The following is a 24,702-nucleotide window of genomic DNA, read 5'->3' on the forward strand; positions in this document are numbered from 1 at the left end:
TTGTTTATGTGTTTTGTCTTGATCCTTATTCATTGTCATTCATTTTGTCCATCCTGTCTCATGTTGTCCATTTCCCTTCCATCTCCTCCCCCCCCCCCCTCCTCCTCCACCCTCCTCCACCCTCCTTCCCTTCCCCCCCCTCACCTCCCATCTTTCTTCGCCCTACTCCGTCCATACCCTGATCGTCTCTCTCACACTATCCTTCTTCCACCCTTCACCCTCTACCACCCCGTCATCCAGCCCGTTTGGCTCCCCGTACTGCCCTAATATCCTCTTTCGATACCCCTCGGAGACATCTCTAACCTTCAAGACCAGAACTTCACGGTCAATCGCACTCTGTCTAATTTTCTCTCTTAATATGTCCAAAAGAGGTAATGGAGGGAAGTTATTCTTCCATATATACTTGACTAATTCTTCTGTCCATACCATATCTTCTTCTTCTCTTCTCAGATATCTGACCACACTATCCAATGCTTCATCCGTGGAAGTAGGCTGGGCGAGTCGTCGGATAAGGGAGTTAACAAAGTTCATCCTTACTAACGGGAATCTCTTTTCATTTAGAGTCGACGAAGAAGAGTTGAAGGATTTATCGTATATCTTATCATAGAAGTACCTTATGAATTCTAGTTGATTCAATTCTTCTACTCCCAATCCCCATTCTTGACTCGATCGTTGGAGCGACATGTACATGTCCAAGTAAACCGGGATAAGATGAGGTTTATCCAATGACAGACATTCCAACAAAACAATCTCAATGAAATTGTTTATACTGTTGATTACCATACTTTGTGAATCATTACCAGATTCGCCGGCGTTGCACTTGTTGTTGAATAATTTGGATAACCTAATCAAAGCCGGATCACCCGAATGTATTCTGACCAATCCTTCAACCTCTTCCGATCCCAAAATATTGCTCTTATTTGTAGGACTTGTGGGCTGTTGATAAGAGATCAAGTCGTAATGTAGATCTATCCCAGTCATAGAACCAGCTCTGACAAACAAACTTCTATTCCCCTTAGGATCCGAATTATAATCTAAGAAACCTAATTTACGCTTAACATATATCGTCCTATTCCTAATCAACCCTAGTTTATCCTTTGGTGAATCACAATCATATTTCACGGACCAATATCGCGGTGAATCAATTTCGATAGATGAGATATTTTCGAATGGACTGATTAGGGTTGGTGAAATCAAACTTTGCGATCTTACTTTGACAGTCCCACTACTAGATTTCTTCTGTTGCAAGTCGATAGTCGATGTCGATGCTCCTGGTGTTTGTTCTTTAACCTTCAGTTTAACAGGTAGATAAACAGTTTCCAAAGTATCGACATCCTTCGCAACCAGACATCTAGGTTCTACCGCCAGAGCCCAAAGATGCCTAAACGCCTGAGGGTAAGATTTGTTATCACCTGGTGAACCTAAGAACCGAGGGAAGAACGCAATAGACATGACAGCAATTGATAAATTCGAATTTCCGAGCGTATAATGGCCTCTTCCAAGGAACAACATCCCAAGTGCCATATGCATAGCCATATGACTCCCGTAAGTTACACCCGCACCTTCCTGTCCATGAGATACTCTCAATCTCCTCAAGACACTCAATTCTCCCGTACCGGACATGACCATTGCCAAAGCCAACGTGACGATATTCAAACCCTGTCTTGCGGCTGTACGTCTAATTCTACCTTCGTATGTCATACTTGACCCAGTTGCAGCTTTCGATAACACCCCAAAGAAAGTCATAAGGTTCGTATGGGCCATTTCGGTAGCTGTTCCAGCATATTTCATGCCGATCGCAAAACATGCTCCAGAGACGATATTGAGATAAGCTAGCTCGGTCGATAATTCCATATGATTCGTACTTCGTTTATGATTATGACCTTTATCGTGGGCTGTTTTGATGAATTGCGGTAATTGATCTTCTATCCATCCCATCATCGGAGTAATTTCATCCCAAAGTATCAAGGATCTCGCGAATGTTCGTAAGAGTAACAAATCAGGTCGTACTTGATCCAGTTCAAAAGTAGTTTGAGGGATTGATACCATATCAGCTATATCCCTTCTTCCAGATTTGAGGTACATCAAACCCAAAGCCAGCGTCGCTCCTGAACCAGTAATATTATTATCAATTGTTGGTACGGCGCCCCTAGCTTTTGTGCCTTCTAAAACTGGCGTATCACCGAGAATACATCTTCGAAGTTGAGTCAACATCCTTCGTTCCACCTCAGAAGTCGATTCATCTCCTTTACCAAGCATGATCAGTCCGAATGCCATGGCAGCAGAGAAGGAATAAGATTCTTGATAATCTGCAAAGCCATCTACATTGGGCATCTCTTTCCTTCCTACTTCGCTGAGCGTAACTTCGGCCATTCGAAGATTCCTACTGCCGGCGTAGACTAGACCTAGACCAACGAGTGCTGATGATTGAATGATGGGCGAAGCGTTGAGTTCCATCGATCCAAGTGGGAGTAAAGCATGGGTATGGAGAGAAAGAACTTTCGTGATTAAAAGATCTTCGCTACCTGCATATGAACATGCTAGACCAAGAAGCAATCCGGCAGAAGTGAAATCGTGTCTTGGTTCCAGTAAGGGGAAGGCATGATAAGCCATCAACGACCTGAGATGACCATTGAGACCCAGTGCGAGTAAGAATCCACCATGTTCCGCATTGAGGATATTCGGTCGATTGAAGACTATCCAGGAACTATCGATACCATTACATTCCGGAGAAATCGCAAGACCAGCTGCGACACCGTTGTGAAAGCATGGCCATTCCGCACTGTCCGATACGATCTCCGCTTTCAGTGTAGACTTACCAGGACCAACTTTGACTGATAATTCGATAAGAGGGATATTCCAAACATCCGTGATATTGGTTGATCGAGTTCCAAATTCGAACATGCCTTGACCGACAGGTATAGATAATGTCCTATTGGCGAGAGTATTGACTACTGTTTGATGATACCTGACGACATCTGCTTCCGATGCGCCTTTAGGATCCTGGACAGCGATCGTCCGTACCCTTGTAGTCTGCATGATACGTTCGACTTCCTGTACTCGACGATCTGAGCCAAATCGAGCATGCGGTAAAACAGGTTGTTGAGGCTTCTTCTTGTCCTCACCAACGGTTCCGACAAGCTTTTTGATGGTAGGTATTCTTTCCAGCCTGAAGTCCAAATCGGATTCTTCCCTGCCACTGACGTTCGCTTCATCCATAGCCCTGATCCCCAAGTCCCACCTTGCGATGAGCTCGTACATCTTGGCATCCCAATCCTTAGGCGGATTATATTGACAGAATCTGAGCGTCTCCAATATTGGTATAGCAATGCCATAGGGCAGATCAGAAAGCCAATCTAGATCTAATCCCGCTCGTACCATATGCTTCACAGCTGCAGCTGCTCGAGATGAGTTTGGTACGGTGAAATAGGAGAATATTCCGGTTATTAAGGTGGTCTGTCGACAAGGATTTACATGACCTAGCTCGGATGAAGCGGGATGGGCGAAAAGGCTTATAGGTGAAGGGAAAGGTCTCGTACGGGTTATGAGTTGTTGATGGAGATAAGCCATGATGTCCGGTGGAGCATCGAATTGGTCTAAGACAGTCGTATCATAGGTTATGCCTATATGGAAGTTAGCATTTCATGTCATCTAAGGGGAAGATTTGACTTTACTCACCTTGATTGGGGTGCATGTCTGAGACTTCGCAAGGCATAATTCTAGCCCAGTAATCTCTCCAAAACCATCTGCCCATTTTGCTAGCCAAATCGGATATCAACCTGACGACTCCTCCAATTTCTTTACGCCCAGTCGATGACAACCGCAGATCCTGGGCGACAAAATGAAGAGCAAGCATGATCGGAGCTGTGTCTTCTAGTCGAAGCGTTTCACCGTACATCAGACCCGTTGTCGATAATGAACGAGTTGCCGAGGTGTTGCGTGTCATTCTCTGAGCAAGACGACGAGCGATCGGATTTGATGATATCTGACCATCGTGTACTAAAGTCTCGAACGGATCTGTCGGTTGGCTTTCACTTTCAATTTGTAACATCGCACGTATAACGCTCGAGAAGATTTTCCAAATCTGCCCGTCATCTCGCCGCTGTATAGATGGTAATTGTTGCAGGGAAGATAGGAATTCTCTTTTGACGAAGAAGAATTGCTGAGGTGGGATGACATACGACAGAGCCTCAAAACACTGTCTTGTCAAATGATGATCGATCCTCAGATCCGCATCAACCCTTAGTGATTCACCATCTTCGTATATGATTGTAGATCTTGGTCCTATTGGATCTAAAAGCTTGAGTATCCTCCTTTCCGAGTTCAGACGAGTGTATTTTTCGTCCACTGCCATTCTAAGACTAGACGCGAGTTTTCTAGCTACTTCTTCATGACCTTCTCTAGGTTGACGTGGGGTTTGAAGCGATATATGTCTACCTCCACTTGTCATTAAAGAGAGAGTACCGTTTCCAGCAAGAAGCAGCACATCGTAGATATCCGGACGAGTGGATATTATCGGAATAGCAGACAAACATTCAATAAGCGGTGCGGGAGTGATGGCAAAATATTTGTAGGGGATTGACCGAAATTGAGCTTGGAATGGATACAAGTGAGGAGTATGACCAGGCTGAGATATGTGTAGATTGATGACAACCGAAGTGGAGAAGAGATTGTCGCTGAGGAAGGCCGACACATTGTCTGGTGTGATGGCACTATATTCAAGACATTCCCTAAGCATAGGTCGTGAGACAGAGACAAACGAGAAATTTGTAACTCACTACGGAGCTCTCCAAGTCCATACTTTATCCAAAACCAGATCACTTCTGCTTCCCACCTCATCCCTCTCTAGACCCATCATCATAGTCGTCTCTCTCAAATCCATCTCCGCTATGGCCTGTAGACCCATCTTGTCATGTTTATCATGCATGTCCGAAAGAACGAAAGACGAACTTGCTCCTGATGTTCTCTTATTGAAATCTTGGGCTGTGGTCGTTGTCGACAATATCGATAATCCTCGACTCCTTCTTTTTGTGGTGGATGGAGGAGGTACTATAGGGGCAGGATCTAGAGTAGCCTGTAGCTCATCAGTCGCTATTGGGTGTTCTTGAGCTATCCTAAGTCCACGGGACATTCTAGGTGCTCTACGTTGAGTCCTGTCTAATGAATCTGAGATACTGGAAGTTCTATTATCAGAAGATGGACCAAATGACGAGGGATTACGATGCAAAGAAGGTCTTCCTGCCCTGGTGGACCGAGGGATTGGGACAGGTGCTTCAGGTGGTCCAAGGATTTCTTCAGGTCGCATAGTACGTGGATTTGGTGGTAGAGGAGGTAAGTCAGGCTGGTCGGGTATATATGTTTTACGATAGAAGATGATTTCGTTTGATTCGCAACTATACGTTATCACAAATGGGTAAGGATCAGGTGAGACGTACAAGATGGATAAAGAGGAGTCGATAGCATGTGTTTGGGATATTAACCTCCCACTAGCTTGATCGAAACCATCTTCAACTCTCCCTTCAACGATCATCTTCAATTCGTCGAAAGGGTTTTCCAAAGTGTACAATCTAGGTAACGAAGGGGCTGTATCATCCTCCATATCCATCAAGTCATCTAACATAGTCATTGAAGAGTGATCCGCCATTCCTCTCAATACACTTCCGGATTTTCGTTTCTCTTTACCTAATTTTCCCAATTCCCTCTTTTCCAACGCTCTTTGAACGATAAGTCCACCGGTAGACAGTGGCCATGCTCCATCTATAGCGAATGGTAAGTGCACTACTACATCTTCTCCAGAAGAGTAGTACACATGTGCTCGAGTTTGTAGGAAGACAACCAATGTTCGTTCGAGTTTTGGTGAATTTGAAGAGGATGAAGACGAGGATGAGAGTCTAGGTGTTCCCCAATGTTCATTTTGAGATTGGTGAAATGGACCGAATGTGGCTGAAGACTTCATAGCTTGTTTGCCCTTGTGAGAGATATCGTTTGATGAACCAGCTTCGTCACCTGTCTTGAACCATGCGAACACAGCTTTGGAAACATCTTCTTTCTCTAGATCGTATGTGTATTTTCTAAATATCTGAGTGCCTCTACTCCAGACAACCGTCTTACCGAACCACACTAGCTCTTCTTCTTTATATTCCTCGTGAATACCATCACTTGGGTTCTCGATGGCTTGTAAAGTCCTCCCTAGCGGTTTGTCCGTTTCTTGGTGTTGATCTTGAAAGATGGTCGAATAATCGTTGAACGCTTCTCTGCTGGGCCCAGGGTCTCTGCGGGAGTACAAGATCTGACCTGGCGATGCTGCCGGCCCTATCACCGTAGCTTGCAGCATTTCCCGTGATGACTTTCCAGTCGATGGTATGTTTGTCAATGGTGTCCGAATAAGATGTCCATGTATCCATGTTGATTTTGTTACGAGTATTGCGCGCTTGGACCTCTTCGCGTGAAGCATTCGGGTCGATGTCACGTGAGTTGTCATGAGCCGGAGATGTTCATGGTCTCCGCTGAATATAGCCAATAGGTGTTTCGATCGAGATGATCTGAATCAATGATATAATGCGATGATGACGTTCTGTTCCTCTCGAGAGGAGAAGAGGATGTTTACGAGATTCTGGTTGTTTGCTTTGAGGGAACTCTGTTGGGACGTACCTGTATCTCATCAAGAACGAAATCTTGGTATGCACAAAAGTGTATCGCTAGAGCAATTCAATCGATACATTTGATCATTCAATCTTAAATTTTACAGGTGGTGGTAATCGCGCTACCATTCAGGTCAAAAGGTTGAGGTCGACAGTTTACTCAGGTATATACTGTTTCTCTTCAAGAGGACTTCGATTTCAATTATATAGTAGTCTTATCGATACTTCTTTCGCGCCGATCATTCATCTTATAACCCTATAGAGCAAGGGGACACTTCACCATTTCGTGGTATCTGAAAAGTATCTCCGAGGAGTTATTTACTCTTCCTCATAAGCTTCCTCTAGAATATATAAGGGATTTGCCGCCTATCACAGTAGTAGACGATAAGTCCGAGACCGAAGGAGAGGAAGAGGAATTTGAAGATATCTTAGATTCTGATTTGGACATAGACGGTATACCTTTATTAGCCATGGCAGAACGAGAACCTCTCACCGGGAGTACTGGTAGTGTACAGTATGGAGGGACGGAGAGACCTAGGGTGAGAACAACAAGTAGTAGAAGGGTATTAAATCGAATGACCACTCAAGAGATTAGAGTAAAAATCCGTAAGATGGCTGATCTAGTATCGAGTGAAGAATTGGGTGATAGGGATTTCACGGATTTATCATTATACGAGAAGAAATCTCTATTGATTAATAGAGAATTGGACCAGATGGGTATGGGAAGGTATCAATGGTGTGTGTTCACGTTATGTGGATTAGGATATTTCTTGGATCTAGGTTGGGCACAGGCTTTTGGGTTGGTAGGAGGAACCATTCAACAAGAATTGGGTGTACCAGGTGAGCCCGAGCATTTCTTTTTCTTGGGAATATCAAAAACAGCCTAATGCTGATTTTCCTGGGTAGACTCCCAAATCGGTGCTCTGTCGACTGCTTTCAATTTCGGTCTATGCATCGGTGCTTTCGGTTGGGGTTTGTTGGTCGACATCGTCGGTGTAAGTGTATCCATGCCTGACACAACATGCTACATACCTTTATGCTGACTTTGCTCACAGCGACGATGGTGCTTCAACTTCACCTGCCTATTCTCTACCGTTTTTGGACTCTGTTTTGCATGTGAGCCGATTCAGCTTCTTTGCAATAAAGGCTATGTGCTCACTAATGGATTGCTACAGTACCTTCCAACTATGCCTTGACTTGTCTGCTCGCTTGCTTGATTGGCCTCGGGGTAGGGGGCAATATCCCCGTAGATGCGACTATAACATTAGAGTTCCTTCCTACCGTAGGTTTCGCCTATACAGTTAATCATTATAGCTGACTCAATCGAACCTAGAAAAACCGATATTTGTTAGCTGCTCTATCGACATTTCAGGTGAGTCAACCTAAATTCCATCCAACATGAATCAAGTTGACCTAATTACATCCCTTATAGCCCATCGGTACAGTCGCTGTATCGTTGCTCGCATTCGCCCTCATACCCAAGTACTCCTGCGACACATCATTGAAATCATGTAACATCAGTGAAGCGCCATGTTGTTCAAGGAGTAACAATATGGGATGGTGCGTCTATTTTCCACCTGCTCTACTTTAAATGATATAGCTGATTTCGATCGGACATTCTGATTATAGGAGATACACAATCATGATCCTAGGCTTTTTCACCCTTTTGATTTTCTTCTGTCGATTCGCAGTATTCAAATTCCGGGAATCCCCAAAATATCTCTTATCGAAGGGCCATGACGCTCACGCTTTAGACGTCTTACACTCCATATCGATATTCAACAAAAATGAGAAACCTCCTACTCTCACTATACAAGATCTTAGAACATTAGATTACGCGGAAGAGCGGAGATTACGAGGTCTACCTCCTGCACAGTACAATCCTGCTGACGAACCGGCAGCTTCTGCTAATGAAGATAATCTGGTAAAGAAAGTGACGATAGGTGGATTTCAGAAGACTTTTGGACATTTACAAGGATTGTTCAAGCAGAGGATATATGTCTGGTTATTTGTTAGTTTAGCGATCGCGTAAGCCCATCATTTAATCCCATACTTTACTTTGATGTACCACTGAAACTCCATGTGCAGATACATGGCTCTGTTTTGGTCCTTTGCTCTTGCCGGATACTTCCTGCCTCTCATACTCAAAGCAAAAGGTATAGATGCGGATGGCAGTGTGGAAGATACGTATAGATCGTATATATGGATTTGTAAGTGTACCTGTTCAGAACTGAACAGGTGTTCATTTCGGTACAGCATAAGATAGCTGACTTAAGGCTCAAAACGTAGATACACCCGGTGTAACGGCAACTCTGGTAGCAGCTTGGATAACAGGTTTCTCTAAATTCGGTAGAAGATGGATTATGGTGATCTCCTCGGCACTCATGGGAGCCTCGTTAGCACTAGTACGTCTGGCCTGCATACCATATCGTATGGAGCGTATCCGCAATTATACTGACTACTATCAAAACAGTATCAACTTGTTGATTCACGCTCAGCCAATATCGGATTCAACGCCATGGAATACTGGTTCCAATCACTCTATGCTGCGTTGTTGTACGCTTACACACCTGAAGCATTCCCAGCTACCTTTAGGGGATCTACAAGTGGGATGTTGTCGACCTTGGGTAGGATAGCTAGTATAATCGCTCCGATCGTGGGTGGATCAGTGTATCATGGTTCGGATTCACCTGGAGTATTATGGTTAGCTGTGAGTACTTAGGTAATGGATATATGCCCATGAGCATGAGTTGATCGAATTGCTTTGGATAGGCTGGAGGGGCTTGGTTATCCACTTTGGCAATTGGTAAGTTTGACTTTCCCTTGACTTGCTTGCATGTTCCGGCCCATACACTGACGTTTGAGCGTATCGTAGCTTTCTTACCTCACAATGTCAATCGAAAAACAAATGCCTAAGATTGTCATATTGATCTGATACAAAGACGATGAATATATATACCCGTTGAATCAATTAACTGTTTAATACGTACATGTATACCTCTTCGATGGCAGCCTAATTCTCACAAGGCATGGATGATCAGACCGCAATTAACAACGTGGTTACCCGCATGACCTTCGGTCAACACCGGCTACAACCCTCATTCCGTAATTTGCGGATTGAATAATGGTCACGTCACAGAAAGTTGGTGACGCTATTATCCATTTGTAGATGGCACCGTAAAGCTGTACTCGTAAGGCTGGAGTGAGGAGATGTGAGGACCGATAACGATATCTGTCGCATCGTCGAGAGGGTGTTCTCATTCCACATTCTTGATTTTATCTCTACTATTCATTGTATCTTTCATCCAACTTATACTACTTAACTACATTTTTAACAACATGGGAGTAATCGCCAAAGGAGATTTGATCTTAGTATCAGGTGCATCAGGTTTTATCGCATCTCATACCGCCAAACAACTCTTACAACAGGGATACAGAGTGAGAGGTACTGTCCGATCTGAATCCAAGGGAGAATATCTCAAGGGGATCTTCAAAGGCTTGGGAGAATTCGAATATGTTTTAGTTGATGATATCACCAAGGTGAGTTTGGGTCGTGATCAACCTCATATTCTCTTACAAGTGGACAGAAGAGGGTCCAAATCTGTATAGAGGTTAGGAACAGGGCTGATTCGCCTTTGTTATCTAGGATGGTATCTTCGACGAAGCTGTCAAAGGAGTTGACGGAGTCGCTCATCTCGCTTCGCCTTTCTACACTGAGGGAGTCAAGGATCCCCAAGAACTAATTGGACCCGCTGTGAAGGGTACTACTGGTATCTTGAAGAGTATCCAAAAGAACAAGTGAGTTGAATCATGAAGTACATACAGTGTCGTGTCTTCACCTATCCCTGTTAACACGAATCGTCACTGACTGTTGATGGATTGTATCCATCTAGCCCTAACGTGAAAAGAGTAGTGATCACTTCGTCTGTAGCTTCTATCATGAGTCTAGAATCTAGGAAACCCCCAGTTGTGTAAGTTCCCAACTCATCGCTACAGTGTAAGACAACATGCCGACCATTGACACTGTCCATGTGATCCTTTCCGTAGATATACCGAAGAAGACTGGAATCAAGATTCCATCTCGCACGTAGAGAAGAATGGTGTAAAATCATCAGGGGGAATGGCTTATCAAGCTTCGAAGACTTTGGCTGAAAAGGCGTTGTGGAGTGAGTGAAATCTCGACCAGATTACTATGCATAGTACGAGATGAGCAGGGAAGGACCCTGACTATTGCTTTATAATACTCGGCTAGAATTCATCGAAGATGAGAAACCTTCCTGGGATGCAGTCGCTATCAACCCCCCTCTCGTATTGGGAGAGGTCATCCATCAAATTGATTCTCCCGAAAAGCTTAATACTTCTGTTGGTGAGTTAACCAAACCTCGAACATGTATACAGTCATTGATGAGTGGATTTATCAGCCTATTTCTGGCAGTGGGCTACGGGTAAAAGGACCGAGTCTGACTTACCTGGCCCCATGGGTAACTGGGTCGATGTCAAAGATGGTTAGTCCTTCAAATCCCTTGATACATGAGCTTGTACGCTCATACTTGGTTTGGTGTGTAGTCGCTCAAGGTCATATCAACGCGCTGTCTATCCAAGAAGCCTCAGGACAACGATTCATCACTGGAGCAGGATACCTCACAGGTCAAGCCTGGGTAGATATCATTCACAAGAAGTTCCCCGATCTCAAGAATGTCCCCGTGGGTAAACCTGGAGAATACGAGGAAGTCGAAAAGGGTATGAACCTCTTCAATGGTGAGAAAGCAACCAAAGTATTGGGTATCAAATACAAATCTTTGGAGGAATCGACTGCCGAGATGGGTGAGAGTTTGTTCAAGAGATTTGGTAAGCAATAGATGGAATTGGACATACAATGGGGTATATACTAGAGGATATCTATAGTTCGATACCATATTGAAATTTGAAAAATATGCCGTAAATTCCGGGAAGTATCCCAAAAATGATATGGGTTTTCCATATGTATGGAATTCGCGTTTATTTAATGTCCACATTAGATTACTCTACTATGATTCCTCCATCGACAACAACATTACCATCCTTGATCACTATCTCTACTCTTCTCAACGCTCCTGTATCCTTCCTCAAATCGCCCTCTAGGACCACCAAATCCGCTTGCCAGCCTTCACCCACCCATCCGAATCTGTATCCACACCAATCACCTCCGCACGCTTCCCATCCTCCTAGCGTAGCCGCTCGAATGGTATCTTCCAGTGATATCCCAGCTTCCAAGAACAATTCCAACTCTCTTACATTATCTCCGTGAGCTGGTACACCTGTATCCCCACCAGTCGCTAATCTTATACCCATCTCATTAGCCTTTTTCGCATGTGCTAATACCGCTTTCCTATATTCCTTATCGTCCAATTCTACATCCGCTACACATAAAGTCGGAACGTAAATCGTATTATTCTTTTTCATCGTTTTCAGCGATTCCTCTGAAGGGACAGATCCATGTTCGATGGTAGTGACACCAGCATTGGAAGCCATGATGACAGCTTCTGGCGAGCTCGCATGAGATGCTACAGGACATTTAGCTCTTTTGGCTTCTCGGACAATCGCGTTCATCTCTTCTTGGTCGAATAGCGTCGAAGGTGGATTCATCGGAGTGAGTATCGGATTACCTTCTTCCCCTGTCGTGTACGGTGGATACTTGATAGCCTTTGATCCAGGCCAAGTAGGTTGAGGAAATCTCAACGTCCGCCTTCGATATTCAGCATAAAATTTAATAACATCTGCACCTGCACCCAATCTCCTTCTCACTCCAGCTTTCACACTATCCACACCATCACATACATCCGATAATCTCGGTACCGTCGTTCCACCAATCTTGTTCTCTTGTCTAATTTCATATCCACCTGAACTTGCTAATGCTTCAGTAGCGACGAACAATCTAGGTCCAGGTATGATTTCTCTATTTATAGCATCTCTGACTCCTATATCAGCATTGAATGCCCCTTCCGTACCTAAATCTCGATAGGTGGTGAATCCAGCTTTCAGCCCTGCTTTGGCGTTGTTTCCCGCTCGGAGAATCCGCTCGGTCAATGATTCATCTCGTTCTTGATGTAACGATGGAGTTTCGGAATATGGATGAACGAATACGTGAGCATGAGAATCGACAAATCCAGGCAGGACTGTATAACCCCTTAGGTCTAGGTCTGGATGAGAGACTGTACGGAGATTAGGAGTTGCAGAGGTGACTGAGATGATTCGACCGGTCTTGGGATTGACACGTATAGATTGGTCTTTGTCGAATTTGAGAGTACGGGAGTTGAATAGTAAGGAAGTGTGAATGGTGTATGGCTGATCGAACATTGAATGTGGGATTTGCTGGTGCATCTTGGAAAGCCTCTTCGTACTGTGCAGCTCATACCATCCATGCTAATGTGATTCTGAGCAGCTCGCTGGGCCTTTACACCTTTTGAGGCCTTTCATCGTTATACAGTTCTACCCCATGTGCTACCAACCTTGAAATAGATTTGGCTGGGAAGATAACGATGAGCGATGACGCGTTTTTCGGTGATGGCCGACATGAAACGCAGACATGGCAGACTTGCAGATGTCCGTGCAGTGACTACCCCGGACCGGAAATGACGGAAAGGACCACCAAAACCCACGCAAGGGAATGATGATCATGGGTCATCCAACCTCCACCACCCCTCCACATCCACCGCACTGTACTCACAACCTATATATAAACGGACAAAGCCTCATGAGTTTTCTATTCCCTCTGACTCATTGACATCTACCCTGCCCAAGATACGCCAATATCCAGTTCGTTAGACAGATAAATCATCTACATAGACAAATCACGAAAATGCCAGCTATTAAACCAGGTTCTCTCGTCCTTGTGACCGGTGCTTCAGGATATATTTCTTCGCACACTGTCGAAGCGTTGCTCGATCGAGGATATAACGTTAGAGGAACAGTACGAAGCCAAGATAAGGGAGAATACTTGAAGAACTTGTTCAAAGATAAGACAGGCTCATTCGAGTATGCTATTGTGAAGGATATCGGTGAGGTGAGTGAGGCTGGGACAATCAACACAATACGATGGCTGATCTTATCAATACGGTCAGGCAGGAGCTTTCGATGAGGCTGTAAAAGGAGTAGATGGTGTTGCCCATATGGCAAGGTAAGGGGAGCCCCGTCGAGATCACTGTGAAAGGATGTTGACGTGAGACCATAGTCCATTCCACTTCAATGCCGAAGAACCAGAAGAACTCTTCAGACCTGCCATTCAAGGTACGGTAGGTGTACTTGAAAGTCTGAAGAAGAACAAGTGAGCGATGGATCGATTGCTGTACAGAATCCATTGCTGACGGCTACCTGTCCAGTCCAAACGTCCAAAGAGTGGTCGTAACAAGGTGAGTGTTCCTACCATTCATTCACTCTGGGGTACCAAAATAGCTAAGCCACTTCGGATGATAGTTCCGTTGCATCCGTCATGAACTCGAATATCAAGCCTCCCCATACGTGAGCTCATCTACACTGATCTTAGTGGTCCTGCTTCATATGCTGATCTGGACCGCAGATTCACGGAGAAAGATTGGAACGATGTATCCCCGAAAGAATGTGAAGAACAGGGAAAGAACGCTTCTGGACAAGCCAAATACAGAGGTGAGTGTGCATCCTTCGCTTTACAAAACGATCAGCTGGTACTGATCCTGGCTGGTCTTACTTGCGATTTCAGCCAGTAAAGCCCTTGCCGAACGAGCCTTTTGGAAATTCTTTTCAGACAACAAACCATCTTTTGACGGTGTAGCAATCAACCCACCTTTGGTACTTGGTCCAATTATCCATCAATGTGATAGCCCAGAATCACTCAATACCTCTGTTGGTAGGTTCTCGATCCTTCTCAATCTCCCTTAGAAGGCGAAATATGACTTACACCGTGATGATTAGCTGTCTACTATTCATGGCTCAAAGGTGAAAAAACCGAAAAGGATCTTCCAGCTGGTGGTATGAACTACGTAGATGTTCGGGACAGTACGTGTGACATGTCTGCTTTATCGTCTATATTTTCGGCTAATTCAATCAATGCTCGTAGCTGCCCTTGGTCATGTGCTCGCTTTGACCACTCCTGAAGCTAGCGGAGAAAGGTTTATCACTGGTAACGGACCGGTAAGCGGTAACGACTATGTGCTTGTGAGTATGCGTTAGCAAAGTGAACCGCAATTGCTACCATACGGACAGCGGTGTAGCTGACAGTCCCATGATTACCGTGTAGCAAATCGCCAAAGATTTCCCAGACCTCAAGAATATCCCTAAGGGTAATGACGATGCCGAGTTCAAGAAGAGGCTCGCCTCGGATGCGATCATACACGATGGGTCCAAAGCCACGCGTGTCCTTGGTCTCAAATATCGATCAGTCGATGACACTCTCAAGGAAATGGGTCAATCCCTCAAAGAAAGGTTCAACTTCTAAATTTGAAATGTCAGTGAATACGAAATACTGAGGATGTTATGGGTATCATGCATGAAATATACTGTCAATCCAAGGAATTATCTACTCAAATGAATGTCTGTTATTACCGTTTGGGTTTGGGGTTGGGCTTGCTTGCTTATATGTGACCTTGTGGTGGATATAAAGCGCGGTAAGAGTTTACAAGCTCAACGAGATTATATAGTGTATGATATGATCGCAGAAACTCTTCAAGAGCTTTATTGCTATAGTGAGTAAATTAGTGCAAAAGTGTAGAATAAAACAGATAAATTAAAAGAATGATTGAGATGTACTATACATAATTAACAAGTCGAGAGCCACGGAAGATAAATGAATACTGTACTGTACATTCACAACTACTCGTTCAGATCCCAGACTTACCATCGATTAGACCTCCGTTGATGTAGGGGCAGTGGATCATCCTTGATGAGTTAATGAAAGGACGATCGAGGAGGTGCCTATATGCATTAAATAATCACAAGGGGCAGAGAGGTTCAATGGAAAGACTTCAAGAGTATCATGCATACGTATCAATGAAATCATCAAATGTCATAGTGTGGAAATTGATTAGTTTGGTGAGACAGGATGAAACATCGAATCGAAGGCAAGACAGAACGTCCACATGGAAAGAACCAAGGAATGGAATGAGCAAATGCAATAGGAAGAATGAACAGTGAAATATGATGGATGCGATAATCTTTACTATGTACAAGCAATAGGATAATTTGATGTGATTGTCTTATGTTGTAGTCGTACAGTGATGTAGATGAGGAGTTTCGTTATGCACATTAAAATCAATTTGAGTCGTTTTCGTACGTTGTGTGTTTTCGTAGGTTGGATTTTGTCGATGATTTGGTTGAATTTGTAGTCACATCAATTAATTGATAAATTGAGTGTGTGGTCTCACTTTCTTCCCCTGCCCCTGTGCTTGTCCCTGCTGTAGATCCGACCAATCTCCCGATCCTGTTCGTCGCCCCCAACTACTAGGCGGAGGAGGCGAGGCGTTCACTCCCGAACTCAGGTTCGAAGGTATATAAACCGATTGCGAATGTGATTGTGTTGAGGAGTGATATCTACCTCTCGCGTTTCTCGCTATCTCCTGTTGACTATTCGAAGGCAATGGCGGTTGAGGTCGAGTACTGTTCATGAATCGTTGAGAAGGCGTGATGGGCGGTGGACCGAATTCACCTCCGAATACCGATTGAGCACCTCCACCCGTTCCATAAGAGTACATCCCTCCTTGAGAGGAAGATCCACCGAATCCGGGTCCAGGCGATTGAGGTGGCATGTTATATCCGTATAATTGATTGGGATTAGGAAACATCCCTTGACCTTGAGGATAACCATATCCTACCATTGGGAATTGTCCCATCATTCCTCCCCAGCCCATTTGTGGCATAGATGAATAGGGTTGGTGTGCAGGGTACCCCCCTGATGCTTGACCAAAAGAAGCAGGTAAAGTATGGTTGGTCTGACCAGAGACACAAGATGCTCTTTCCCATTCTTCCTCTGAAGCTCGGAGAGCAGCAGCCATGAATTGCATTTGCCATTGCTGTTTCATCATGTTGCTATGGGATGCATTCATCATGGTTCCGTCAGTTGGCTTCTTAAGGGCGGAGGAAAGATGGTACAAATGGTTGAAAAATGTTCACTCACCGTATGGCTTCAGGATCCATCCCTTGCATCGTCATTCCCATACCCATTTGAGGCATTTGACCCATCATAGCCATCTGATTGTGATCGTAACCCATGTTCATATTCCACTGACCAGCTTGGGATTGGGCTTGAGGTTGATTCTGACCCATAGAGGAATAGCTTCGTTGTCTGGTATGATTGGTAGTGATCGAGTCGACCTTGGGCTCTTGGTATTTCAGCTGAATGAAAACGGACGATCAGTACCTATCAGTCTACCAGATGATAATTGAACTGACCTGCTTATTAACCTTTGGAGGCATTTGATCCCTTACCAACCGGCTATTCTCCGATTCTTTAGGAGTCAAAGGCTGATAATTGACACTTCCACCCGTCGTGGCAGACCGGGAACTATCCGGACTGGCAGTCGAAGTCTTCCTCTTCTCTTCTACCTCAGGAGGGAGTTTGATCAAAGTCTGAGCAGGAGACCGCTTCATCGTCGGTACATTGGTGGAGGATGAGGTGGTAGATTTCTTCTTTTCGTTATCGTGGGATAATGGAGGTCTTCCATAAGAAGATGAACTTGGTGTTGGTTTTGGTCGAGTGGAAGTGATAGGAGATGTAGGATGGTTGGATGAACGATCCTTCAAAGGCTGGACGATCGGTCCTAATTCCATTAGAGTCTTGGGTCTCTGTCCAACAGGCGAATTATCCCTTCTAATTGAATTTGTAGAGATACCAAGAGCACTTTCAGACCTAGACATACCACCTACCCGTAGATTAGAAACGCTAGGTGATTTCCCAATCACGCTCCTTCCCTGTCCAAGTGGTTTATCGTCATCCTCATTCCCATTCCCATTCACCGTCCGAGCTTGTACAGCAGAAGGATTGGTATCAAACATTGAAGAAACACGTTTCCGATTACGATTATTGATGGATGGTTTCCTAGGTCCATGAGGTACCTTCCTCTCGACACTATTCCTCTTTCTGCCATTTTTGGTCTTGGGTTTGCTTTTCGATTGCGGAGTAGTACTTGATCTTCCCACCGTCCCACTCTCGTCTTCACTCTCCTCGTCACTTTCTTCCGTATCTTCCATCCTGTTGGAAGGTTTTCTAGCTCGGGCAAAACTGGATTGAAACGTCTCTTTTGGTACACCAGTCGTAGTGGTGATGGGTGATATAGTTGAATCAGACATGGGCGATTTAATCTTCTCAGTCGAATATCCATCATCTCTAACCGCTTCACTTGTCTTGATATGGGTCAGGGAAGGCTTCGGGAGGTTACTCGTACTTGCAGATGAAGCTATGCCTGCCAATCTTTGAGATAAAGGCGACCGTACCTTCTCTTCCACATCTGAAATAGGTGCAGTAGTCTGGACCTTTGCCAAAGTAGGTTGAGAGACCATCGTAGGTTCGTCTAATTTCTGCTCATCTCCTCCATAAGCGTCCATCGAGGAAAGTACAAAAGCAGGATCAAATCCATCGTCTGTCGTCGGAGATGTCCATAACCCAGAAATGATTTTCATGGGTTCTTCCAATAACGACAGTTTCTTTCTGTTGGAAGGGGAAAGAGGAAGTTCGGTAGGTTGTTTAGGAGGAGTATCAGGCATCTGGTCAGGCGGAAGAGGGAGTTTGAGAGATGCGGTGGAAGCATCGTCAGCCTGCGGCAGAGGAAGGGGAGCAACGGGCGGACCAGGTGCGCGAGTCGGACTGGGCGTTTCCCGTGAAGAGCGTGCCGGGGAAAGCGATGTATCTCTATTCGACGTTGTTGACAGAGCAGGTTGGTCATGGATCAGAGGAGCGAGGTGTGAGAAGTATCCATCGATAGGTTCGATTTCTTCAGGCGAAGAAACGACATCTCCACGCTCCACTGGCATACTCTTCAATTGGTCCGTTTGTTGAGGATTAGGTGTGGATGGACCACTCGTAGAAGAGATATGTGATCCAGGCTTATTATCTGGCGTTTGTGCGCCATTCTTGGGCAATAAGTCATCTCGGGTCAACCTGGTACTTTTGACCACGAACCTACTGCCCCCAGAACCTCGACCATTCCTCGTATGTCCTTGTCTCTGCCTATGCACTGTAAAGCTGAGTGCTGGGTTCGGACTGGTTTTTCTAAGTATATCTTGAGGTTTAGCCAAGGCGGGACTACCTCTGCGTGTTATATCAGATGAAGATATATCAGGACTTGGCGTAAAGCTTCTCTCAATCACACTCGGATTAGGACTCGGTGTATTCTTTCTATCGATTACTTCGGGACTGAGTTGTCTATTGAGGACGGCCGGAGAAGCTGAAGATTTCCTTTCCGAATGATCGAACATCGTAGAGGGTCTTCTATCGTTCGGTTCCGACACTGAAGGAGTAGCTATGTGTCTCATACTGGACAACGATAGAGAACTCTTCTCTCTTCTCATCATATCTTTACCTTTGATCATACCAAGCGGTACATCATCCTCGTCGTCCGAACCATCACCGCCACCACTTCCATTGCCATTAATGGGATGTAAAGGGGAATGTTGACCTGATATGTTCCTCAAAGCAGTCGTTGAACCATGTCCTGAATCGCTCATCGCAACTAAATTTTCACTAGGTCTTCTGATCCCTTTTCTAAACGCTGCCACACTGACTTTTGTAGCTGATATGAACTCATCCCCAGTAGCTGAACCTAGGGAATTGGCTATACTTGCCGGTCTGGATAAAGGGAAAGTAGGCGGTTGGCGCGGTGTACTGGCGTACGAGACAGGTGGACTAGTACTAGTCAAAGCTGATGGTGAAGGCATTTCGTTGTTTCCGACCATAGGTGAAGTTAACAGATCACCCGAAGATATAGATGATCTAGGCTCCTTTCTAACGTGAGCCAAGTAATTTTCCAATTCTCCTGCACCCTCAACCTCCATCATACCAGATACATGTCTGAAACCTCTTAACTGGAATGACCCATCGTCAGATTTTGGATTATCATCTAGAGCTAGAGACGTACGTGATACCGAACGAGTAAAGGGATTGTGAAAAAATGAGGAGGAAGGTCGGCGGAGTTGCTGGGGACGAGGTTGACGAGCTACCGCTTCAGGTTGGGAGGAATCCAGGGATGGACGATTGGCTGTGAGGTCAAGGGAAGTGTCGTTTCGGGAGTTACGGCGAGGTGTGGGAGAGTTTGACTAATTAAACAACAAGTATAAGTCAGCTGCTTCTGAACAGTAACCGCGTTTGGATGGCAAGCGAACTGATCAACTCACACGTTCGATCTCATTTGCAACCGCATTACTCGTACTAGACCTCCTCTGTCTCTTCCAAAACTTATTTTTCTTTTCTGCTGACTCCAACAATTCAATCTTATTTTCGTCATTGCGATCGTAATCCGTTGAAGAGATCTCCAAGAAGGTATTATTTTCCTGGTTGATCTCATCTTTATTTACGATAACAATCGATTCATCAGTGATTGAAGGTGTCATACCTCTAACCCCTCCATCTACCTCGCAATCGCCATTGATCTCGTTTCTGCCGTTGCTTGCCAAAACAGTAGGTGTGGGATCGTTATTTGACGCATTTGCATTTGTTCTCAACCATTTTTCAGGAGGTGAATTTCCAGGTTGATCATGATCATGATCAACTTCGAAATTGAGTTGACCCAGTATCCCACCAACTTGTCTGAATTGTCCGCTGGTTACTCGATCTTTTCTTCTGGCCGATGATGAAGGGGAATCGACTTGGTCGTGATTGTGATCATCATCGAAAATATGTTCTTCATCCTGATACCGAGTATGGGCAGATAGAGGATCCGTAGTAGCTAATGGAGAGCTGGGTTGAGGAGGGAGTGGAGGATCAAAAGAGAGTAACGTCGATCTTCTCTGTCTACTGTTCGGGGGTCTTCGTTCAGTACTTGAAGGTGAATTAGGAGCAGATACTATCCTCGATCCCGAAACTGATCCCGGAGGTGGGGGAATAGGTAAGGACGCTTGTGAATGAGACTCATATGGTACTCCTGTCATTAAATTCTCCTTTGCTTTCTCTTTGCCTTTGGATTTATCTTTCTTGAATGATTTGGCCAACTTGGAAGTTATTGAGCTACTAGATGGTGAAGGTGGTGGGATTGTCGGTCTGGCCAATCTCGACGACGAGGGAGTGTCATGGAGATTGGGCGATAGGTGGGTGGTAGATGTTGGTGTGGTGGGTCTTGGCGTGGATGTGGAAGTTGTCTCATTTCGTGGCTGAGGCTGTCTCAATGATGATGCTGATGCAGTTGAAGGAGCGGGTGAAGAATGTTTGAACCTCGATAATAAACCCATTGTTCTGAGGTATATAACAAGAAAAGTTTTGAATTTGCCTTTGGGAAATCCTATGAAAACAGTAGGGAGTAGTGTTAGTAAGTCTATTCTTGATCGGAGTGTACTGCGTCTATATATATGTTATATGACATTGACGGAAGTATGAGGAAGAGGAAGAATGAAGAGTCATTCGAGATAGGTCAAAATGAGAGTGTCATGACTATGATTTTACAGTGACATGAAATTGATGGTTTTTGATGGATGATAATCCGCTTTCACCATGACAAAGGAGCAAAGTAGAGGGCGATGAGTATGGTTATTTCTACAACTTCCGATCGCGGTGTGGTACTGTGGATGATACACATGGTAAAGGGGTATCTGGGTGTATGTGTGTATGATGCGATCAAATACGGAGAGAAGGGACGGAACGCAGACTCACTTTGACGATGTCCACTTTCACTGGTTGAACCCTTCAATGTCCTTCTTCAAATTTTCAATGACTATGCCTACACTGATTTGTTGTCCATTCTAGCAGATAATTTGTTGATGATGGAGGAAGAAGATGTATATTCAACGATGGCACGTGCACTGTATGCCCTTCCTTGTTCTTCACTGATACGATGATGATGATGATGATGATCCGATATGTAATATTCTCGTTAAGGTGGCAATTATACAAGGTTCGAGCCAAGCCAAAGAGATATACATCTAGGTCTGCTAATTCCGATCGTCCTATGCGTGGGTCATTGCTCATTTCAGAAATACTGTACAAACCATGGCATGACTTGAAGGTGGCAAGAAAGACAAAACCAACAGAGAAGAAAGAGGCTATGCTTTTATGAGGATGAATTCTGTGACGTGACGTTTCAGCTTCCACCGTTGTTCCTGACTTGCGAACGAGCGGGATGATCCGGGGTCTCCTCTCCGATACGGTAGGTAGTACGGTAGTCCACGACGGTCAAGTCAAGTAACATAAGAGTATATGGGATGATGGATTGATGGATACTAACCATTAATCTGGAAGATAGATGGATGGATATGGGTAATGTAGATGAGAATCAGCTATGTACAGAAATAAAATTCCCCTCTACAATACAATACAATACGACAGACAACGTTAACATAACAATCGTCAAATCAACAACTCATCGCTACTCTCCTCTGCATCTCCCCCTATTTCAAACGAGACAGTACCTGATAGCTCCCCGCAGTCCCCGGGTAGATGATCATACTTATCTTTAGAGGCTGGCAGAACACTCCCACTCTCTTCTCCATCATAGTAGCGACCTCCGGTACTGCCTATGATGGCATCATTGGCCGATATGTCCAGATGATTTGTCATCTGGAATTTATCGGGTTGAGTGGAGGCGAGGCGACCATTCTGTTGAGGTTTGTCGAAATGATTAGGATCGACCATGAAAGCATCGCCAGCAGGTAGCTGAACCTAGGGTCAGTGAACGGAAATGCACGACAGTACAGTGGCACATCTCGGACTCACTTTCATTTTCTTTTCGTCCACGCCAAGTTCAGCTTCTTCTACTCGATCTTTATCGATCAATAACTCCATCTCGTCTTCCTCCTTCAAGTATCGCTCGAAATCCTCTTCAATCAGTAACAAATCATCGTCATCATCATTCTCATGATCTCGATCCAACAACTCATCTTGGCGGACTGGAATCTCAAGCAAGAGCTCATCATCCTCGTCGTATGGTTCGTAGGCACTATCCTGGTCGATTAGGAGTTCGTCATCAGAAAAGTAATCAGTAGCATCTTGGTCCTCTCCAGACTCGTCCATGTCAGTGTGGGAATCAGCGACAAATAACGGTGTCTGGTGATTGCTATGAGATTGTGAGGTGAGAGCCAAACAATTCTCTTTCGCGATTTCTGCGGCGCTGTGAACCAGCTTTGATAGAGCATACTGTACATCAGACCATGAATAAGATCGTGCGTATGCTATGACGACTCACCTGAACTCTACTGTATGACATCTTTCCCGCCTTTCTCCTCTTGATTTCAAAGCTGGATCGACCGATCTCTCCAAACAAATCGCCTATAATCCGTTTCAACTTCTTTTCCGTCTTATTACCCCCCTCATCTTCCCATTCTCTTCGTTCAAGCATCACCCGCTGTAGGTAAGCATGACAGCGGTCGGAAGGATCCATAGATTCCATATCAAGCTCGAAGGAAGGAGATGTTGGCGGATCAGACGTTCTCTTCTTTTTACTTAGACTTGAAGATCCTTCCTGAATCTGGTTCTGAGCTTGACTTTGAGAATGGCTTTTTCGTTTGCCTTTTCTCGCTTGAAGATCTGAAGCTTCTCTTACCGTGGTATATAGCCTTTGTTCTTGGTGTTGCGAGATGGGCTTGAGGAGCGTTTTCATCTCCTTCGCAAGAGGGGTGTTGTACATATTTGACAGGTGTAGTAATTGAGTTAGAGCGCTAGGAATACCTCGAGGAACATGAAGTGCAGATGAGTACTGCGAATGAATTCTTGTGTCAGTTATTAGTGATTGCATGAGACACAGAACTCACTTTCAATAAACCACCGTCGAATATTAGTGGGAAGCGACTATACTATAGTGTTAGCTGCATCGACGCAAATCTCTTGTGATCAGATCATCACGAGCTCACCGGATAAACTGCTCTCTGAACAATCTATCGATGGACGATTCCAGCTGAGTCTGAAGCCAAGCATCGTGAGTTTCATTCTGATGGGATAGGGAGGGCACTGGAGCATCATGAGTGATGAATACGAGAGATGCATTTTCGGTCAGCCTGCGGTATCTCGACTGTTCTGGACAAGCTTGACTTACCAACTTGAACTCCTTGCAACTCAAACGCATCATGCCGAGAGATAGAGTTTTCAGTCTCCTTTGCCCCATCGATGAGCAATAAGTCCTCCTCTTCCTCCTCAGCTTCTTTTCCCGTATCACCCTGAAGTCGCTGATTGCGCTTAATAGGACTGTTAGGTCTGTTCACAACCCATTCGTAGAATACATCGATACCGGTTAAAAAGGCAATAGGGGATCCTGACGGTATAAGATTTTTGAACAAAATATTTTGAGTGGGACAGGCTGTCAAAGGGTCGAGGATTAGGGTAGTGGACCTTGAGGTAGCGACAGAGGTGGAAGGTGGCTCGATCACTGGCTCCAATGGGAGTAAGCCGAGCACGGAATGATTCTACCCTCATGGGTAACCTCATCAGTCTATTTCATCCGTGACATATCTGGTCCGGATGATATGTGACCTACTAAACTAAAGCTGTTGATAAACTGGTTCATTATACTGATCTCTATTCCCTCCCCAACACCGATATCTTCCAATACTTCCTTGTACACTGTGAGGGTTATTGGTACCTTCCCACCGACAGGCATCACCACCTCTGTGCATCCCTCTAGCCTCCTGCCAATGACCGATGAAGCCATAGGTGGGGATTGGATGAGTAGATGGGGGATAACTTTAGCTCTGAGGGTGGGAGCGTAAGGTGCAATGGGTGAAGTGGAGAAGTGGGAGTAAGGAAGGGAGATGGGTTTAGTAGGTAAGATAGGGTGGGAATGGGACATGGTGATGTGATGGCGATCTGACTAATCGTGATCAAAGATCTTCCCCACCGGGTATTGAGCGGGTATGGTGTGTGATGGGATATGTATGATGTGAGGAAGGAAGAGAGGGAATGAGAAAGAAGGACAAATGAATA

General features: G+C 44.9%; 7 protein-coding genes across 7 annotated transcripts; 3 read left to right on the plus strand and 4 right to left on the minus strand.

Annotated features, from left to right (window-relative positions):
• Positions 1–162: 162 nt before the first annotated feature.
• Positions 163–6,334, minus strand: I203_104534 (uncharacterized protein; the record flags this gene model as incomplete). Its single annotated transcript, XM_065517557.1, has 3 exons — positions 163–3,623; positions 3,679–4,712; positions 4,779–6,334. The coding sequence occupies 3 exons, from the start codon at positions 6,332–6,334 to the stop codon at positions 163–165; spliced, it is 6,051 nt and encodes a 2,016-aa protein (XP_065374375.1).
• Positions 6,335–7,111: 777 nt separating this feature from the next.
• I203_104535 (uncharacterized protein) lies at positions 7,112–9,557 on the plus strand (the record flags this gene model as incomplete). The annotated part of the gene is made up of 12 exons (XM_019143876.2): positions 7,112–7,481; positions 7,548–7,636; positions 7,697–7,757; positions 7,817–7,923; positions 7,975–8,013; positions 8,074–8,201; positions 8,271–8,669; positions 8,730–8,851; positions 8,931–9,046; positions 9,115–9,351; positions 9,414–9,447; positions 9,517–9,557. 12 exons carry the CDS (start codon positions 7,112–7,114, stop codon positions 9,555–9,557), a joined length of 1,743 nt encoding a protein of 580 aa, XP_019006925.2.
• A 423-nt stretch (positions 9,558–9,980) lies between these two features.
• On the plus strand, positions 9,981–11,500 carry I203_104536 (uncharacterized protein; the record flags this gene model as incomplete). Its single annotated transcript, XM_019143875.1, has 7 exons — positions 9,981–10,181; positions 10,288–10,439; positions 10,535–10,612; positions 10,689–10,807; positions 10,894–11,007; positions 11,063–11,146; positions 11,208–11,500. The coding sequence occupies 7 exons, from the start codon at positions 9,981–9,983 to the stop codon at positions 11,498–11,500; spliced, it is 1,041 nt and encodes a 346-aa protein (XP_019006924.1).
• Positions 11,501–11,660: 160 nt separating this feature from the next.
• On the minus strand, positions 11,661–13,001 carry I203_104537 (uncharacterized protein; the record flags this gene model as incomplete). Its single annotated transcript, XM_019143874.1, has 1 exon — positions 11,661–13,001. One exon carries the CDS (start codon positions 12,999–13,001, stop codon positions 11,661–11,663), a length of 1,341 nt encoding a protein of 446 aa, XP_019006923.1.
• Positions 13,002–13,479: 478 nt separating this feature from the next.
• On the plus strand, positions 13,480–15,090 carry I203_104538 (uncharacterized protein; the record flags this gene model as incomplete). The annotated part of the gene is made up of 10 exons (XM_019143873.1): positions 13,480–13,683; positions 13,742–13,797; positions 13,852–13,944; positions 14,000–14,029; positions 14,094–14,138; positions 14,197–14,282; positions 14,356–14,502; positions 14,568–14,651; positions 14,713–14,810; positions 14,893–15,090. The coding sequence occupies 10 exons, from the start codon at positions 13,480–13,482 to the stop codon at positions 15,088–15,090; spliced, it is 1,041 nt and encodes a 346-aa protein (XP_019006922.1).
• Positions 15,091–15,985: 895 nt separating this feature from the next.
• Positions 15,986–21,026, minus strand: I203_104539 (uncharacterized protein; the record flags this gene model as incomplete). The annotated part of the gene is made up of 4 exons (XM_019143872.1): positions 15,986–16,676; positions 16,765–16,982; positions 17,040–19,898; positions 19,977–21,026. 4 exons carry the CDS (start codon positions 21,024–21,026, stop codon positions 15,986–15,988), a joined length of 4,818 nt encoding a protein of 1,605 aa, XP_019006921.1.
• A 1,111-nt stretch (positions 21,027–22,137) lies between these two features.
• Positions 22,138–24,568, minus strand: I203_104540 (uncharacterized protein; the record flags this gene model as incomplete). The annotated part of the gene is made up of 7 exons (XM_065517558.1): positions 22,138–22,443; positions 22,504–22,908; positions 22,973–23,482; positions 23,538–23,574; positions 23,637–23,733; positions 23,819–24,185; positions 24,257–24,568. 7 exons carry the CDS (start codon positions 24,566–24,568, stop codon positions 22,138–22,140), a joined length of 2,034 nt encoding a protein of 677 aa, XP_065374376.1.
• Positions 24,569–24,702: the final 134 nt, after the last annotated feature.

Source organism: Kwoniella mangroviensis (assembly GCF_000507465.2).
Source record: "Kwoniella mangroviensis CBS 8507 chromosome 1 map unlocalized Ctg01, whole genome shotgun sequence".
Classification (NCBI taxonomy): Eukaryota; Fungi; Basidiomycota; class Tremellomycetes; order Tremellales; family Cryptococcaceae; genus Kwoniella; species Kwoniella mangrovensis.